The sequence below is a fragment of the Cavia porcellus genome, unplaced genomic scaffold, assembly GCF_034190915.1.
Source record: "Cavia porcellus strain 051 isolate PalLab524CR breed Dunkin Hartley unplaced genomic scaffold, mCavPor4.1 scaffold_21, whole genome shotgun sequence".
NCBI classification, from domain to species: Eukaryota; Metazoa; Chordata; class Mammalia; order Rodentia; family Caviidae; genus Cavia; species Cavia porcellus.
Window position 1 is genome coordinate 16,373,912 of NW_026947504.1, and position 15,274 is coordinate 16,389,185.

General features: G+C 48.8%; 1 protein-coding gene across 4 annotated transcripts in view; it reads left to right on the forward strand.

The window, feature by feature from the left end:
* The window catches only part of Afap1l1 (actin filament associated protein 1 like 1), a 60,786-nt gene that overhangs the window by 37,168 nt on the left and 8,344 nt on the right, over window positions 1-15,274 (forward strand). For 3 of the 4 annotated variants that reach the window (XM_013141040.3, XM_013141042.3, XM_013141043.3), the window contains 8 exons: window positions 1,792-1,881; window positions 4,421-4,514; window positions 4,752-4,907; window positions 6,082-6,293; window positions 7,869-8,014; window positions 8,527-8,599; window positions 10,345-10,456; window positions 14,914-15,078. In XM_013141040.3, the coding sequence (XP_012996494.1) occupies window positions 1,792-1,881; window positions 4,421-4,514; window positions 4,752-4,907; window positions 6,082-6,293; window positions 7,869-8,014; window positions 8,527-8,599; window positions 10,345-10,456; window positions 14,914-15,078 (1,048 nt within the window). The remainder of the gene's footprint in view (window positions 1-1,791; window positions 1,882-4,420; window positions 4,515-4,751; window positions 4,908-6,081; window positions 6,294-7,868; window positions 8,015-8,526; window positions 8,600-10,344; window positions 10,457-14,913; window positions 15,079-15,274) is intronic. The other variant, XM_013141041.3, reaches the window with a different exon arrangement.

A 15,274-nucleotide genomic window follows, 5' to 3' on the forward strand; every position in this document is an offset into this window, starting at 1 on the left:
TGCCCTTCCACAGCCCCTGGAATGGGGAGCTTAATATCTATAGACATGATTGACTTTATCACTAAGCAAGTGAATTCTTAAGAAAAAAGGAAAAAAGTCTTTCTTGTTACCACCCTGTAACCGACACCTGAGGTCCAGCTTCGACACCTCCATGACTCCATAGAACAATGTGAGTTGCCATGCACCGAGCATGGAGTGTGGAGGCCCAGTTTACGGACCTGATTCTTTCATGATTCCAATCGCAAACTGAGTTGGACCAGAACCAAATCCAATTTGATGGGTAGGCTCAATGTTTTCCTAATGGGAAGATCTGATTCGATTCCTCTAAGTTTGGTTTTTGGCCAGAATCATAGAGAAAATTGAGTTTGTGAACCAAGGTCCCGCTGTATTTGGTGCCATTGTGTTGTGCTGAGAGCTGTACATCCTGTGCCTTCATTTACCCTTCGTAAGAGGGCTGAGATTGTTTCCATTTTACAGAAGATGAAACTGAGTCACGAAGAACTAGTATGAGCTGCCGGAGGTTATGCAACTAACTAAGTGATTGGGGCCAGGATTTGCAGCCAAGAATTGAATCTATTCCCAAGGCACAGGCACAGTGCTACAGAGATGACAAGGTGGTGCACAGGGAAGATGTTGGGGGCCTACAGACTTGGGAACAAGTCCCAGACCTAAGCAGCACTCACTGGCCATGTGTTCTGCAGATGACTTCACTTCTTCATGCCTTAGTTTCCCTGTCTGTAAAATGGTTCTCAGAAGGATTCTAGAGAGCACTTAGCACAGTGCCTGCCTGGCCACAGTGTCCAGTGTCCGTCAGCGATTCCTGGTGGGAAGTCAGCACCACTCCCCTCTGAAGAGGGGAGGTTGAAACCTTTTCCAGCAGGCGCTGTCCCTGCACCCACCTCGGCTCCACCTGGAGTCCTTCTCACTCTGCCTTGGATCTTCCTGTGGAACAATGAAACCAAGCACCTCCCTCCTTCCCTTCCTTCCTGCGATAACCAGCTTTCCCATGGAAGTCTGGTGTTTCTCATTACTGCATTGTCTCAGGAGGGGAAGGAAGAGAGAAGACCTGCCTGCCTGGGGAACCTCTGCCTTCGGGAGCTGATAGGTCACAATCAGAGCCCTAGGCCAAGAGTTAAGAGATCTGCCTGACATGCAGTTGGGGGCGCTAAGCCCAGGGACTTAGGCAGGCAGCCATTCTCCTTGCATTTGGTTTCCTGCTCTACTTTCTGACAGATTGCTCCACCACGCTGAGCCTCGTCGTATCATCAGTAACTTATGGGTGAGCATCAGATGGTGACTGTCATTATTTTGTGGTCTGCCTGGCTATTGCTAACGCTATAAGTCTCAGCTTTCACATCACTGAAAGGGAGAAGATGGCCCTAGCTTGCCCCTGCATGATCACAGGAGCAGCTTTTCCAGTTCGCATCACACTCCACATCCATGATCTCGCTGTCCGTAGAGCACGCCAGCAGAGGGCCAGCATTTTCATATCACAGACGTGGAAACTGAGGGCCGAGTGAGGCAGTGGCTTTCCCAAGACCACACAACCAGTCAGCAGTGAAACCAAGTCTAGGAACCAAGCTTCTCAGTCCCTAGCCCTGTGTCTTTTCAGTCCGAGGGACAGACAGAAGAGAAAGCCTCTTCAGAAAGCCAACGTCCCCCATACTGGTGCCATCTCAGCCCACCTCCGCCTCACAATAACCCCAGGCTCTCTGCACAACAGCCCTTACCACACAGACCCAGGCATCTTGTACCTTCAGAGCTTCCCTTTCTGCCGCTTCCTCTTCACAGGTCATCCGTGAGGTCAGCAAGCCCATCGGGGTGGAAGGAGTGGAGGTCCCCAAATCACCAGTACTCCTGTGCAAGCTGGACCTGGACAAGGTACTTCTGCCTCCATCGTCTCCTCCTGGTCAGGCCATGGGCACTTGGCACAGGCTTTGTGCTGCAGAAGCTCACATGCTAATGATAAAGCCAGGCCCCCATCAAGACGCTACACAAGCTATATGTGCCCAGCACAGAGCAGGCTCAACAGCAGGTGCACAATAATTGCCTGTTGCACTCAGAAATGCATGAATAGATATCTGTATCCAGGATGCAGAACAAGGCAGACAAGGAGTAGCTTAGCCTGCCAGCATAGGAGGAGGTCATGCTTGAACTGCGCCACGAAATCTAAGTTGAAATTCATCTATCAGCAAAGGAAAAATGCCTGCTAGGAATGTGAGTGAAGTTAGCCAATTGATCTGGCTTTAGGCAAACACGTATCAGTCCCTATGCTTTGCCAAGGCTGTGGGTGACAAAGGGACTCAGACCTAAAAATCATCCCTTTGACATGACATTAGGGTCATACACAGTGTAATACAGGGTGCACTTATAGACTGCCACGATGGACCCAGCGCTGTACCAAATGCTTCACAAGTATCAGCTCGTTGAATTTCAGTAACAACACCTGCTGTTGGTCCTTTTTCAGATGTGAAAGCTGCAGCAAAGAGAGGGATCTACCCAGGGTCACACAGTAAATAAGAAGCAGCAAGGGTTGAAACCCAAACAGGCTGGCACCTGAGGTCTCTGCCACATCAGTGGAGAGCCTGAGCATCCACTGGACAGGTACTTAGTCAGGATGTGCCAGCACCAGACACAGACAGGCCCTAGAACACAGTCCCAACAGAAGGAGTACACACAGCACTCACAGCACCCATAGCCCAGTGGGCAGCAGCTAGGAATCGGGCTATCTAGAGACCCAGGAGAGTTCCCCCAGGAAGTAGCTTCAGATGAGGACAAAAAGTAGCAAGAAAGAGGAGGAAAAAGTCATCTGAAGCAGAGGAAACAGGCGCTGGAGCAGGAGAAAGCCTAGAATTGAAAGTGGTCGGTATGGCTAGCCGTGAGCGAAGCCCATTAGCCCTGTTGCAATGCTCAAGGAATGGTGGCGGTGAAGGGGACAAGCTCTCGGGCTGGCTGAGGGGCCAGGCTGGCCAGGGAAGATGGGTGTCTAGAATGAGCCCTAAAGCAGGCTGGGTCTGGGGTGCATGCTGTGACGCAGTTTGAAGGCAGAAGGGGCAAGCTTGTGCATCCGAGCTTTCCTGTGGAGAGGGAGCTGAATGCTTAGGTGGGTGGCAGTGGGACTGGGGATGTGGGTCTCTGTCTCTCTCCATGGACTCGTGGCCTTGAAATGTCATCATCACTGAGTTAAATCCAAAATGCTCCCAGCATTCCTTCATATTTGCTCTCTATCTTGGTGAAAAGTTGGCCACCTATACACCATGACCGAATGAACCAAACCATAACTTCTACTTCTTTACAGATGATTCCTTACACTTCTGACAGTTCTGTCCCCTTTGTGGGACAGTTGCCATTTCTCCAACTCCTTGGAAACTGAGGCTAGCACACAACCTCTGCTGCCCTCTTGCCCCCCACCCAGTACCAAGCTAATCGCATAGCAGCCCCGGTCTGGACATTCTTGGCAAGACAGGCTTAGGGGCTCAGCTCTGTGATTCTGCCCTAAGCGAGTGAGTCTTGTTTTAATTCATGCTCATGGTTGGCTGGCACAGTTTAGCTTCCTGAAGCAGGATGGCAGCGTATCACACAGGCGTGAGCAACGACGCAATCTGTTGACCTCTTCATTTTACCTGGCCAGCACTCTGGTACCTCATGGCACCTTCTGAAATAAGAGTAATTTGGGTAAAGAAAGCAAGCCTCAGGATTTTCCCACATTTCCACAGCTTATAAGGGTAGTGGAGTCACAATTTCTTCCACGACCATTCTAACTATTCTGTTCTACTTCCCACATTACCTAGAGTTAATAAATGAATGAATGAATGAATGAATTAGTGGATTGAATGATCTAGTTGGTTTAATGAGTAAAAAATAATATTGACTGGCCACAAAGTTTGCGTGTGTGTGTATGCTTATCATCTTAATCTGAGATGGGATCATACTGGACCTGTTGGTCACCAGGTCCTATCATGAGTATTTTGAAAATGTCTGCTAGCTCATATTTTTTGTCATCCTGGTCCATCCTCCTCAGGAGTCTCAGCTAGGATCCGATGACAGTCTCTCCAGTGGCTCTTTCAAAAAGTATCCAGTTTTACCCCCTCTGTCCATCCCTACAATGCCACTGGATTATAGCATCCCACTTAAATACCCTTCCAGCTGTCTCTCACCTGCCAAATACGGTGCCAACCCCTAAGACATTGCTCTCAGTGTGTAAAGCATAATCACCTTATTACCCCAATGACTACAACATAAAGATACAACCGTGCCTAAATCATTGTCCTCTAACCCCTTGTGCAGCATCAGGCACATGACAATTGCTAACAGTGTTTATTAACTAATGGTCACATGCTTGGGGACTCGGGGAAAGACTGAACCAATAAAGGAGTATTTCTGAATGCTCCTCTTGATGTGAGGCCATGTCCCTCCCCAGAGGCAATCCCAGGAGCGGCAGACCTCAGACTCTGACAGCCTGGGCATGGGAGACAGCGGTTCCACTCTCGGCCGCAGGGAGGCCTGTGAACACGGTAAGAGCATTTGCAGGGTGAGGCTGGAGAATGCCTGCACTGGGAGGGACCTGGGGCCCTGGCACATGGTGGCAGAGCAGAGTGGACCTGGGTAAGCCTACCTGACCTGTCTCACGTGGAAGCACAGGCCAGTCCCTACCTTGGCAGGGTGTGCAAATGGAAAGGGCTGCCAGGAAGGCCAGTTAGGTGAAACTGGGACATAGGCCCCTCCCCTCCCCTGACCAGTCTCTTTGGCAGCAGGAAAAGGGAAGAAGAGCAGCTTGGCAGAGCTAAAGGGCTCTATGAGCCGGGCTGCAGGCCGAAAGATCACCCGCATTATCAGCTTCTCCAAGAAGAAGGCCCTGGCTGAGGACCTGCAGATATGCTCCGCTGAGGAGGAAGTGCCATGCTGTGGTGGGTATGGGGTGCAGGAGCGGGGCGGTGGGGCTTTCAGCCCAGTGGGCACAGGCTCTTGGAGCTAAAGCCAGGGCGCCCTCAATGCCTCGTCCACCTGGCCCCAGGTTAGGCGAGAAAAGCTGGCCCCAGATTAGCTAAAGCCCACCCCATCAATATCCACATCCTGCACTTCTTCATTCCTTCAAGGTGCTGGTGCTCAGCAAAAGGGAAGGCCACCTGATCCCCATGCTTCTGTGCTCTCTCTAACCTTATCCCAAATCTCTGACCCTCAGTTTCTCAGTTCACCCCTCTCAGATGAGAGAATAGTGACTATTTGCATCATGTGTAACATGCTGGGTATATAAGCTACAATCAGTCTTTTAAGGAAATTTGCATGAAAATAATGAAATACTTTTCAATATAAATGTATTCAATGTAAATGAGAAATGTTTTGGAAAAGAAGGCATTTCTTTTACTGGAAATGCAGTGTTCCATGTACTGCAACCCAGGGCAAAACCATCTATTTTAAGCATCTCAGGTGTAGCTGAGTGGCCAAGTGCATGGTTAACGTGTAAGGCTCTGGATTCAATCTCAGCACCACAAAAATGAATAAGATTACTGCACCTATTTTGAAATCAATTAATGTTACAATGACTCTAAAACAGTGTAAAAGCACCTGACTTTGAAAAGTCATCAGTGAAGCAAGGCATGCTGTTTTCTGTTTGTTTTGTTTTTTAAGTTTAACTCCATTTTAAGAGGAAATTCTCGCCCCATCTTTGGCCTGCCCAGCGCTGTAACTGCCCACGCCTTGCTGGTTTTCTAACTTTTCATCTCCCCGCATGTCTTCGTTCCCACACGCTGCCATTAGGTGTCAGCACCGTGCATTATTTTGCACTGCTGCAGGACGCTTGAGGTTTGGGAGCAGCGGTGGCTTCCGCAGGTTTTGCGTAGCGGCTTGTGCCGCGCTCATCTCCTGGGTGTGGCCCCAAGGCTGTGCAGTGATGTGTGAGCCCGATTATCAGTGCCAACCCGCGAAGAGGCCGCCCAAAGTCACAGCCTGGAGAGCGAGCCGACCCGAGACCCAGAGGCCACCGGCCCAGCGGGAGAGCCAGGGCTGTCCCCGCGCCCGGCCCGGCTGCGCCCCCGTCCGTCGGGCGTGCTGCGGGGGTCACAGCGCCCCCTGTCCCCGCAGGCTACCTGAACGTGCTGGTGAACCAGGGCTGGAAGGAGCGCTGGTGCCGCCTCAAGCGCGGCACGCTGTACTTCCACAAGGACCGCGCCGACCTGCACACGCACGTCAACGCCGTCGCCCTCCGCGGCTGCGAGGTGGCCCCGGGCTTCGGGCCCAGACACCCGTTTGCCTTCAGGATCCTGCGAAACCGACAGGAGGTGGCCATCCTGGAGGTGAGAGGGCTGCATCCGGGTGGCCCCAAGCACTGGGCGCGGGAGCTGTCCGCTGACACTGCAGGGGCCTCCCGGGCTGGCCAGGTAACACAGGGGACACTTAAATTCAAACTCCACATAAACAGCATTTGAATGCAAGCTTATCCTGTGCGGTTCTGTGACATCTCAAACTTAAAAGAAAAAAAAAAGTTTTTTATATTGTTATTTATCTGAAATTCAGACTTCACAGATTGTTCCGTATTTTTATTCTTTTAGTTCTGGCAACTCTAGAACTAAGATTTGTTTATTCCCCCTGCCTTTAAAGTCCCTAGTCTGAAAGGTGTTTCTTCGGGTCCCACGGCACCTGGCTCATGAACCCCCTCCACCGTCTTCCCAGCAGGAGTTGACCACCTCAGATTAAACCACTGCCCCATCAAGAAACTGGAGTTAAATCATTAAGGGCCATGAAAGGCAATAACCATGGCTGTTCCACATACTTGACGTTTCCTAGACCCCTGCATGATGTCCGGGATGATAAACATTAGCTGAATAAATGAACTGCGAATTCATTTCTCTCGTTCACCCTCTCTCCATGAACAGGCAGACGCTCTCTGAGACTATGCAGAACACACTGGAGATGTTTTCCACATGGCAGCCCTGGCTGTTTACAACTTACAATGTTGACCCTGAGGGAAAACCTAAATTTCTCACATTACAAGGCCAGAGGCCACCGAGGCCAGAGCAGCCACATGCTGTTGTGCTCCAGGGCTCCACAGAGGGACGGTGGCTTCTTGATTTTTGTTCTAAAACTGAAACCTGGATTCTTTGCTTTTTCTGTGTTTTTGGTACTGGTGACTAAACCTAGGGCCCTGCCTCATATGTGTTTGGCAAGTGCTCCACCACTGAAGTACATGACAACCTTTATTTAAATTTGATTTTGAGGCAGACTCTTGTTAAGTTGCCCGCCCTGGCCTTCAGCTTGAGATCTTCCTGCCTCAGCCTCTGAAGCAGCTGGGATTACAGGCCTGTTACCGTACCTGGCTCAACCTCGTGGATCCATTCTCTGCCTAGTTCCCACTGCTTCTCTCAATTCTCAGGTCTCAAGAAATACTGCCTCTGTAACTGACTTATTTTTCATAGTCTCGGAAAGATCTCAGATTTACTTTAACTCATACACTGAGCTTTGTAGGAAAAACTGTGCTTCCTTTCTTCAGATCTACAATTTGCAAGCTGAGTGCATTTAATAATAATGCTCCTAAATGAGAATTAAGTACATATTCAGTTGACTGACAACTTTTTGGAGTTCCTTATATACAGTACCATAATTATTTGGCAATTATAACACAAGACAAATTGATTGAGCTATAGCAGCAGTGACCTCCTCTGATTAAAGTTCTCAGAAATTTTGGGGAACACCTAAATGTTGTTTTTACATCTACGTCCTGAGGGGGATGAGGCCATACAGCCAGAGAGGAAGGAGCCTCAGATTTCTGGATACATGAAAGGTGTTTTTACATATTTGTGGGCTTGGCCGGAGTGAGCAGATAGGCAGAAGCCCTGACGGAGTGCCCATGGCCTTCGCTCTTCTCTCCCCAGGCAAGCTGTTCGGAGGACATGGGTCGCTGGCTTGGGCTGCTGCTGGTGGAAATGGGCTCCGGGGTCACTCCAGAGGCACTGCACTATGACTATGTGGACGTGGAGACCTTAACCAGCATCGTGACTGCTGGGCGCAACTCCTTCCTGTAAGGGCCAGCCCTCAGCCCACACTCCCATCTCAGAGGCTCTGGGCCCAGCCCTGGGCAACCAGTGGAGTGGGACGGGGGACATGTGCAGGAGAATTCTGCTGCCTCTCTTAGGGCTGGGCTGAAGGAGGTAGCCCACAGTCGAGGCAGGCTGTGGGTGGAACAAACCCCAAAGCAGTGGTCGGGGCTCTGTCTTGATGCCACTGGATCTTAAACTGTCACACCTTGAGCATCTGGGTGGCACAGGGCATTCAAAGAGCTGGGTTGAAGTCTCAGCACCATCACCACCAGCTCCAGGGCGAGGGCTGGTTACCTGTCACGTTGGGTCCTGTATTTTCTGAATTACAGAGCGTTGGTGATGACCAGTTCATGCCTCCCTTCTGGGCTGCCGTGGGAGCCCTGTGGCTCACACGGCACCTGATTTTCCACCCTACATTGGTGTCTGCTGCTAGGCCCCGATGAGTGGGGTGACATAGCAGGGGCACAGCCTCAGCATCACTGTCATTTTCTAGGTACGCAAGATCCTGCCAGGATCAGTGGCCTGAGCCCCGGGTCTATGATGATGTTCCTTATGAAAAGATGCAGGTACGGGCCCTCGGGTCTGCATAGGCTGTCACGAAGGCCACTTTCCCTGTCTCCTCTTTACAGCCCTTTCCGTGCTTTGTTCCTAAGAAATCAGTGTTATTTAACCAACAGCTAGAAGGAGAGTCCCTCCCTCTCACAGCTCATGGCTCGAGCAGGATGAGGCATCCCTGGCGCAGGAGCTCAGTGGTTCAGGTGAAAGAGTCCAGGGCTGGGAGGAAGAAGGGGCTCTGCAGACTGCCAGGCACTGCGGAATGGGGAGGCAGAGTGTCCAGTCTGAGTGGGGCACCGGGCTCTGCTCCGTGTACTGCTGTGCACTCCGTGTACTGCTGATGCCGGGGTGTTTGGGGCGGATGTTGACAGGGTGGCCTTCACCCTTGGTATTCACAGTCTGGCCATCAGCTCCCTGCTTTGCTTACTAAACCAAGGCGGTGGCAGTTCATTAATTTATAGCAAGGGCTTCTCTGTGCCTGTCCAACCTGTATTCTATCCAGAAGGCTCATGGCCATGCACCCTGTGCCTTCTCCCCAGGGAGCCACAAGAATGCCCCAGTCCTGACTAGAGACAGGCAGGTTGGGGAGGCCTCACGGCTGGGGCAGAGAGGAAATCAAGGTGCCAAGGACTCCAGTTGTCTGCAGGCCAGGCCCTGCTGTGCACATTCCTGGATGATGCCCTCTGCTCTCACCTCCAAGCCTCCCTTTTCTAGAAACTTCCCCAGGCATCCTCTACCCATCCCTCTGTTCCCATGGTTTTTCTTCTACGCAGGTGAACCAGCAGATGCTGCTTGAGGTTTTGCATAACAGTTGTGTCACAGGCAGCATCATGCTTAAGGACGACGGTCTGGAGATCAGACCCAGGCTGGGGCTGACTAGCCTTGGGTTTACTTCTCTGGTCCTCACTTGGGCATGAAAAGCCCATCTTACAGGGCTACCGCAAGGCCTAAGTGAAATGCTTTTCACTAAGAAAAGATTCAGCACAGTGCCTACTCATTAGAACATTTTGTACCGAGTAGTAAATGATACTGCTTTTTTTTAATAAATAATACTGTTATCAGTATGATTGTTGCATAACAGCTATTAGGGTTTCCTGAGTCTTACTGGATTTTGAGTCTCCATAAACTCTTAGTATACAAATATATAGGCAGGCTAGTGAATTATGTATTCTGTTACCATAGTTATATATGTTATCACTATTATATATTACCATTGACTGATTCTTTTTGTTGTTGTTGTTTTGGGGTTTTATTTTGTTTTGTTTGAGCAGGGTCTCACTATGTGGTTCAGTCTGGCATTAACTCACTATGTAGCCTAGGCTGGCCTTAAACTCAAGGTGATCCTCCTGCCTCAGCCTCCTGAGTGCTAGGTGTGTGCCATCACGCCTGGCTGACTGATTCTTGTGAAGGGAAGGCTGTATTTGCAGTTCAGAAAGTTAGAGGGATGCGTCCAGATTTTCTGAGGCCAGTAATACCTATGGTAAATCAAATATAGTCACCCACTGTCATTCAAGATTTCCTAGTTTTCTTCCCAGCAGGTCCCTTAGTTTACTATCACTACCTTTCACAGAAAGGCAGGAGATGCAAATGATCTGCTGCTAGTGAAAGTGGTTCATAAACTGTAGCGTGCTGCACAAATCTAAAAATGTAAGGCCAAGAGCTCCGAAATCCTGCCCGTGCCTAGGAAAGAGCACGCCTCTGCAATGAGGAGTCTGAACCTGCCGGCCCTTAACCTTCCTCCTCCCTCTCCACTCAGGACGAGGAGCCCGAGCGCCCCACGGGGGCCCAGGTGAAGCGCCATGCCTCCTCTTGCAGTGAGAAGTCCCATCGTGTGGACCCGCAGGTCAAAGTCAAGCGCCATGCCTCCAGTGAGTTCTGTGTGGCCCTGCCCGTGGGAGCAGTCCGTGGGAGGGAAGCAGTCCAAATCAGGGGTTTTGAGGCCAGACTCCTTGAAGGCTCAGGTAAATAAATGAAGAAAGCGAGGTTTAAGAAGATACTCTACCCTAGCCTAGTAGCATGCTCCTGTAATTCCAGCATTCTGGAAGGCTGAGGCAGGAGGATCACAAGTTCAGGCTCAGCCTAGGCAATGCAGTGACTTATTGAGACCTTGTCTCAAAGTAAGAAATTTTTAAAGGCTTGGGACTATAACTCAGTTCAAAGTCCCTGTATTCAACCTCCAATACTGCGGGAAAATCTACCCTAAGAAAAGTAACAGCGTTAGTCAGTGGCACAGCACTCATCTAGCAAGGAAGAGGCTCAAGGTCCAATCACCAGTGCCACAGAGAAAGAAAAAGAATAGTAATGACCCAAGCAGAGTGAGAAAGACAACTGGAACATGGCCTGAGGGGACAATGATGAGAAGAAGTGCAGGACTGTCCAGAAGCCGGAGCACTGGACACCAACACTGGAGGTGGCTGCTCCGCGGCTCCCTCTGATGGTGCCCACGCAGCACTGCCATCCCTCTTGCCAGATTTGCTGATTTTTCAAGGGCCAAAGGTCTAGATTTTATGTGAAAGCTTACTTTTTAATATTAGCAATTAATTTTTTAAAAAATTGTAAAACAAAGTATTTTATAGATAGGAGAGATCTTCTCCAAGCTGTGTCTGTTCTAGAAGCTAACAATTTGTGATTTCTATCTGCAATAGCAAGTGGAGAATTAAATCCCTCCACCTACCCTGAAGGTAAGCTGTGAGAGCCACAGCTCACCTTTGTGCCCCAGCCTGAGCTCCACCTCACACCCTGTGGACTCGGTGTCACACTGCACAATGGCCTTAGTGTCACACTGCAAATAATGACTAAGTGTGACAGACAACACTTGTTAACAAATTCTGTCTGATTTCCAGCACTGAGACCTGCTCCTGGGTGACCATATCACTATGAGCAAACATAGCACTGCGTATTTCAATAATTTCTTCTTTCTTCTTCTGTATTCAGCTGCACTTTAACAAAGTCGGGTTCCATTCTTTGCTTTTGAAGACTTAAAAAAAAAAAGCTTTCCTATACTGTATCTACATTTCATTAGTGTAAACAAACAGTAGTGAACATATGGCATGTTATATTTCTTTTAAGACAAAAGATGTTAATGTGTGAGTTGCTTTTTTCCAAACTAAAATCTCAGGTATAATGGCCATGTTGGCACTTTGTCATAAGTAAGTGGGCTGTGGGTTGCAGTTTGGGCACTCGTCTCTAACAAGTTCTCCACCACTGGTATAGATTGACCCTTCCTGGGGACAGTCCTCCATTCCTCATCTGACCGCTTTGGAAAAGTCTTTTCTTTTCTCCGGACCTGGGTACCCTTTCTGCACAGCTGGAAGAATGCATAATGTTCTTTACGTGTTCCTCTCATAAGCACTAGAAATACGGGGCCTTGTGAAAATCCCATTTCAGAATGAAAGATAACTAAAAATAAGCATGTAAGATTAAAGACACCATGAAATTTCAGGGATACTAAGATAAAGAAACAGACCTTTTGTCTGTTTCTAAATTAAATCTTAGAGAAAGCTCCGGTTATAAAAGAGCTTTAAAAGTGGAGTTACACTGGTTTGAAGCCCACAGTGGCCTCGCCATCACTAGCGAGTCACAGGGCTCCTGAAGGACAGTGAGAACCCACTGGGTTCGTCAAATACACTGTTTTTCCGATGAGGAAGCTGAAGAACATGAAGGGAAATGTCTCAGTGTACCCAGACTGTCATAAAAAAATACCATAAACCAGGGGACTTATACACAGCAGACTATTTCTTCCTCATAGTCTGGGGCTGAGAAGACCAAGGTGCCACTAGAGGTTTTGTTCCTGTGAGGCCCATTCCCTGTTTTATAGATAGCCAGTGTTTCACTCTCTGGAGACTCTTTAAGAATACTGATCATACTTATGCAGGCTCTGTTCTTATGACTTAACCACATTATAAAGGCCCCTCCAAATACCATCGATCACACTGGGGACTGAGATTCAACATGTGAATTTGAGGGGCTCGGAAACTTTCAATTTACAGCAAGAGGGTCTTGCGCAAGATCAAGTACTAATTACCTATTGCAACAGTTCAAATTACTCAGAATTTAGTGCCTGGGAACGAGTTGTGTTATGTCACAGTTTCGGCTGAACAGGAAACTGAGCAGATGCATGAGGCGGTCCTGGTGTGGGTGCTGTGGCGAGGTTGCAGTCAAGGTGTTTGCCAATTACTTGTGGTCATAAGAAGGTTTCACTGGGGCAGGACCCGCTTGTAAACTGGCTCGCTCTTGTGCCCGGCATGCTCTGTGTTGAAAGGAAGCCTCGCTCCTTGCCTTGAGGACCTCTCCACAGAGTTGCATGACCTCATGATATGGCAGCTGGCCTCCCCACATCCATCCTAAGGGAAAGGAAGCAGACACTGCAGTGTCTTCTGTGACCTAGCTTCAGAAGCCACGCGCTGCCATTTCTACAGTATCCTGATGGTTGCACATCTCAGTGTGACTTAGTGCGGGTGGGATAATAGGGCACGAGTATCAGGAGACCAGAGCCATGGAGGCCAAGTAGGTTGCTGAGAAAAATAGTAGTGTGAGAAGTTCTAGAGACTCCCTGCCCTCAAAACAGATAGAAATGGTGAAGATGATTAAAACACTCTAAAGTCTCTGGAATCACTCTAAGGGGAAAGAGCAAATGAGAAAACATTTATCCTAGAGTATTTACCAAATCATAGTACGAACGGTGAGAGTTTGTGCCATTTTAGCTACAGCTGCCTCCTTTCCTACCTCCCCCGCCCCCGCCACAGGACCAGCTCGGTGCAGAGGGGCTGTGAAAAGGAGTGGGGGATGTGTCCCCATCCTGCATTCCATGCTGCATGTACACTCCAGGCTCGATTCACAGGGTAGTTTATGCCAGCAGTTGGCTTTGGCATGGTCACTAGGTGACCCTGTAATCCCAACTGCAGCTTTCTCAGAGAGGCCAGACTTTGGCTTTGGTTCAGCTAAAGCAGCAACACACGGCATATACACTGGAGTCATGTCTGTCACCATTAGCAGAGGGACCTAGCCCCTCATTTTTCTTAATCATAAAATGGCACTAACAAGCGGAGTAGTAAGTACAGCTAATAATGAAATAGAATTTGAGGATTAAATGGAATGTGAATCAGTGGCACAGCATGTAGTACCTCCTGTATAGTGAACGCTCAATAAAGTTTTGACGTACTCACGTGCTGTTATTCTCTACCATTGTGGTTACTCTACAGTAACAGACTCCTGGGTGCCATCCCATCCCACCAATACAATGGGCAGTGCCTTTTACTCCGGTTGAGAGTCTCTATGGATTGGAGTTATAAATAATTATCTTCTTGTCTTATATATACTTGAGAGGTCACTCTGGCAAAACATCCCCTTTTAAAACCAAAGCATTGCAAGCCTGAATCCCAGCACCTGGAAGGCTGAGGCAAAAGGATCACCATGAATTCAAGGCCAGTCTGGGCTACATAGTGAGCTCAGTGCCAGCCTGAACTACATAGTGAGACCTCGTCTCCAAAAAACTAACTAAATAAATAAATAAATGCAAAGCATGTCATACATCACAAAAATTTGTTTTGTTATGTAATTGTACTGTCTTAGTTATTCTCGTCACTGAGACACCATAACTGATACACTCAAATTAAAGAATGAAAGGTTTGTTTATTTTTAGCTCATAGCTTTTAGAGGATTCAGTCCATAGCTGGCTGTACCATGGCACGAAGGGCATAGAGGAAGGGTCTTGGAGGGGAAAGTTTTGCATCGCAGCAGCAGGAAGCTGCAGGCCTAGAGAGGAGCTGGGGCGGGAGAGGCCCCCCTTCCGGATCACACTCCCAGCTGCCCACCTGCCAGGGGCAAGTCAGCCATGGTCCCCCCATGACCCAGTCACCTTCCCAAAGTCCCACTTTTAAACACATCTAAACCATAACAGTTACTGTCATGATTACCTAACATTTATTAAACAATTACTTTTCTAGGTACTATACTAAGTGCTTTTCCTCATCTCATTTAAACCTTACTATATCCCATAAAGTAAATGTTAACCAATATTATTTACACATAAGGAAACTGAGGCCTAAGGGAAAGCCACTAAAACATCACCACTCACTTCTGTCTGATGGCACAGGCATGAAGGGCAGAGAAGTGCAAACCTTTGTCAGGTTTGAAGGTCTTTGTTCCTAGGGGTCGTGCTCTGATGCCTCCTTTTGCGCTTTTTAGGAAATTCACAGCAAGGAAAGCAATTGAAACATTCCCATTTTAATAGCTGGAGAGATTAAGACTGAGAGAAGCTAACACCACCCACGTAACTCACCAGCAGTCACAACCAAGGACCCTTTCGTTCCCCGCATCTCTGCAGGTGCCAATCAATACAAGTACGGCAAGAACCGAGCTGAAGAGGATGCCCGGAGGTACCTGGTAGAAAAAGAGAAGCTGGAGAAAGAGAAAGAGACGATTCGGACAGAGCTGATGGCCTTGCGACAGGAGAAGAGAGAGATAAAGGAAGCCATTCGGAGCAACCCAGGTACTGTGTGGGTGTGGCCTGAGTGCCCATGGGTGGCGTGGCCTTGGCATTTCCCCTGGTACAATGAGGGGAAATCTTTTGCACAGGTTACCTTGAGTCCTACCCAGGTATGTTAGATTTCCCTCACTTTAACAAAATGCCTAACATAAATAAGGAGAAGTCTATTTTGGCTCAGTTTCAGGGCCGTGGTTCATAG